The sequence below is a fragment of the Myotis brandtii genome, unplaced genomic scaffold (assembly GCF_000412655.1).
Source record: "Myotis brandtii unplaced genomic scaffold, ASM41265v1 scaffold207, whole genome shotgun sequence".
NCBI classification, from domain to species: Eukaryota; Metazoa; Chordata; class Mammalia; order Chiroptera; family Vespertilionidae; genus Myotis; species Myotis brandtii.
This window is the reverse complement of record NW_005357736.1, coordinates 554738-558364: the sequence shown is the minus strand read 5'-3', so window position 1 is coordinate 558364 and position 3627 is coordinate 554738. Positions and strand designations below refer to the sequence as shown.

At 67.5% G+C, this 3627-nt stretch overlaps 1 protein-coding gene across 1 annotated transcript in view; it reads right to left on the bottom strand.

The window, feature by feature from the left end:
• The window catches only part of KLHDC8B (kelch domain containing 8B), a 3617-nt gene extending 905 nt beyond the window's left edge, over positions 1–2712 (bottom strand). The window contains exons 1-5 of the mRNA XM_014538988.1: positions 2222–2712; positions 1106–1270; positions 553–777; positions 371–472; positions 4–48 (exon numbers count right to left, since the gene is read on the bottom strand). Of these exons, the coding sequence (XP_014394474.1) occupies positions 4–48; positions 371–472; positions 553–777; positions 1106–1270; positions 2222–2597 (913 nt within the window). The 5' untranslated portion in view covers positions 2598–2712. The remainder of the gene's footprint in view (positions 1–3; positions 49–370; positions 473–552; positions 778–1105; positions 1271–2221) is intronic.
• Positions 2713–3627: the final 915 nt, after the last annotated feature.

Here is a 3627-nt window from a genome sequence, read left to right as displayed (position 1 = left end):
GGCCAAGGCTGAAGCCCTCCGCGGAGCCCAGCGGGCACGGCTGGTTCCCTGCAGGAGACAGCGGTTGGGAGGCACAGGCTGAGGGGTGCCAGCTCCTTTGCTCCCTGAACCCAGCGTGTGGCCAGGAGGCATCGCCCCGGACGGACTGTCAGGGCCTCGCTGCTTCCTGCCCATTCCTCACCCTTCGTGTGCGCACTCCTGTTTCTACCTGCCACTCACTCCGCGGCCCCGAGGTCAGGGGCTGAGGACACCCCTCGCTTGCTCCCCAGATTGGAAAGGGCGGCTCACAAGCCCCGAGCCCTGAGCCCAGAGACGCTGGAGGCCACTCCTTCCTGCCCTGGGCTCCCCTGTCCCAGCCCCGCAGACTCACCAAGGCCCCCGACAGCCACAATGTGGCCCCCAAGGGCGCCGACCACAAAGTCAGCCCTCTTGTCCCTCATACGCAGGCCGCGGGGCAGCTTGGTCCAGGAGCCTGCAGGGGAGGGGAGGGGAGGTCAGGGCGGCCCCATGGGCCCTCCACGGCGGGAGGACACCCCGGACCGCCCTGCTCACCGCGCTCCAGGTCGAACGTCTCCACAGTGTTGACGAAGTGCGGGCGCGAGTAGAAGTTGTGGGGCCCAGGCTGCTGCAGGCCCCCCAGGCTGAAGACGCTGCCTTCGGCCATGGCGCAGCCAGCAAAGGCTCGGCGGCTGGGCAGGCTTGGGTGCCGGGTCCAGGTCCGGGCCTCCAGGTCAAAGGCCTCAAAAGCGGTCACGGGGAGCTTGCCCTGGCGGCCCCCTGCGAGGGCATCAGGCACCTGGGAGGGAGCCTGGGCGCGGACAGGCGCCTCCACCACCAGATTGCTGAGCCTCGGTGCTGCCCGCTCCAGCCACCACCCAGCTGTGCAGCCAGGGCCTGGTTACCCACCCTCTGCTGCTGGGCACTGAGGTTGGGTTTTCCAGTTCCAGCAGGGCCACCAGGGGTTGGAGCCTCGGAGCAAGCCTGGCTCATCCCAACAAAGCCTCCTTGTCCTGCCCCGCCCCCCCAACTCAGCCTGATTTTAGCCAATGCACAGGGTAGGGGCTCTGGACTCTGGGCCCCTTTCCCCCAGCCCCCAGGTCCTTACCCAGGACATAGATCTTGTTCCCGTGCAGGAAGGTGGACGCTCCGTAGCAGGGTGTGGGCATAGAAGGCAGCGAGAGCCAGCAGTCCTGGCGGGGCTCGTACACCCGGACCTGGGCTTGGGGGGCTGTGTCAGAGCCCATTCCGCCCAGAGCATACACCAGGCCATCTGCACAGAAAAGAGCAGGGCAGACAGTACCCCAGGCTCCCCAGGGCACCCCACCCCGACAGCTGCCCTGGGGAGGCGGGGGACCCATGTTTGTGGTACCCTCCCCAGCAGGGGAAACCCTCATGCCTGCCTGGAGGGGGCGCTGGGAGAACCAGGATTCCTGCTCTGACCAGGGCCCCTCCAGTGGAGGGCGAGAGGCAGCCGATCTAATTATAATCTGTCTCCGTCTCCCTGGAGATGCTATGGCAACCAAGTCTGGCATCCAAGCAGAAGCAGACCTGGTCAGACCTGGAGGCCACAAGATGGGGCCCTCCTGGGGGAAGGAGGCTGGAGGATGGTTTAAGCCAGGGGTGGGGGGACCAGCTGGGGCCTGCAGGAGAGGAGTGTTGGCCACAAGCCTTCTGCCCAGGAGCCCCACCAGCACCTCTGCACCCCACCTTTTCACTAGAGTAAGTTCTTGCCCTCTTATGTCTTCAAGGTCAGTTGGGGGCATGTCAGGGGGCCTGGAGGAGACAGCCAGTCAGCTGGGCGCTTCCATGGCAACTGTCCCCAAGCCAAGCTGGCCTTTGTCCACCTCAGGCTCCCTGATGTGTGTGGAGGGACAATCCTGTCGGGCTCTGAGCCAAGGCTCTGCCCCACCTGCTCCCCCAGACTATTTATAACCAGGAGCGTCCTCGGCCACCCCCCTGGTCTCTGAGAGAAGAGGAATGGACGGGGCGGAAGCGGCTGGTCCTCCCTCCTGCGGGGCCAGCCTCCCACCTCCCCGCTGGGAAAGGCAGTGGAGGGTCTGCAGCCCAGCTCAGAGCGAGGCAGGGGCGGGCACAGGAGGCCAAGCCCTGTCCCAGGCACCCAGGCTAACGCAACAGCTCTTGCTCCGGCTCTAAGGGAAGGAACCAGTGGGAAAACGCAGGGAGTTGGGGCACCAAGAGCCCTTCCCTGGGAGCCACTCACCTCTCTCCACAGTGGCGATGCCCATGGCGGCCTGCGGGAGGGTGGCCCGATGCTCCCAGCGGCCCTCGTCGGCCAGGAAGGCCTCCACGGCAGCTACTGGGCTCTGGCCCTCGTCCACACCTCCCACCACCAGCACCTGCTTGCCCAGCACCACCGCGGCCGCGCCAGCCCGAGCAGTGGGCAGGGGTGCTAGTGCCAGCCATGTGTGTGAGGCCATGTCCAGGGTCTCGGCAGTGTCCAGGGGCAGCCCAGCCCGGCCACAGCCCCCCAGCACTAGCAGGTGCCCATCCTGGTGTGCGACCGTGCCATACACCCGGCAGGTGGGCATGGGTGGGAACACCTGCCAGGCAAAGGCCCGGCCACCCCCTGCAGCCATGGTGTTCACCTCATTGGCAGGCCCTGCTACTGCTCAGGCTGCAGGCCTCGCGGTGCCAGCCTCATCTTGACCACCAGGTTAAGGGTGTCTGACGGCCCAGGGCACGTGCCTTCTCCTGGAGGAGAGAGGGAGACGGGTCAGGCCCCTGACCTGCTCTCAGAGGCCAGATGGGCAGCCTGTAGCTTCGGGCCGGAATCCCCGGTGGGAAAGGCAGGAATGGGACCCCCTGGCTGGCTAGCGAGCCACCGTGGAGGCCCACCCACCTGGAGTGGGCAGGGTGCAGCTCCCAGACCCTGGGCCTCGCCCCCTCCCATGGACGTGTGGGATTCCCTCCCACCCCCTGTCCCCTGCTCGCCTCCCCTTGGCCACCCCTCGGTCTCTGAGAGAAGAGAATGGACGGGGCAGGGGAGCGGCTGGTCCTCCCTCCTGCGGGGCCAGCCTGGGCGCTGCCTCCCACCTCCGCTGGGAAAGGCAGTGTCGGGGCCGCAGCCCAGCTCAGAGCCAGGCAGGGGCGGGCACAGGAGGCCAAGCCCTGTCCAGTCCCCTCAGAGCTCCCTGGTCAGACCCGGTCTCGATGGGAGGTAAGGGGACGAGGACAGGGCTCTCCACTCTGCGGGAGCGGACTCTTGCGTGCCCCCCTCCCGGCTTCCTCTGCGCCCGGGCAGCCATCAGGTCTCCCACTGCCGCCAGGGCTCCAACTCCAGGGCACCCACAGCCCCTCTGGGAGCCACGCTCACCCACTCCCCCCAGCAAAGGGCCACCACCAGGATGTCTGGGCCTGGAGGCCAGGGTCCCGCACTCCCCCTGGGGTCCGCCCTCAGCAGCTGGTGCTCTCAGCCCCCAGGCCGGCTCCCTGGTGTCCACACGGGGGAAGAGGGTCCAGCAGGAATGGGCAACTGGACCTCTGCGCCCCTCACAGCAAACCTCAGCCCCCCAGCCTGTCCCTTCTGGAGGGACACACTCCTGGGACCCCAGGCGCCGGAGCCTCCAGCCCCAAACTTCCAGCCCGCGGGAGGGCGGGGGGCGGGTC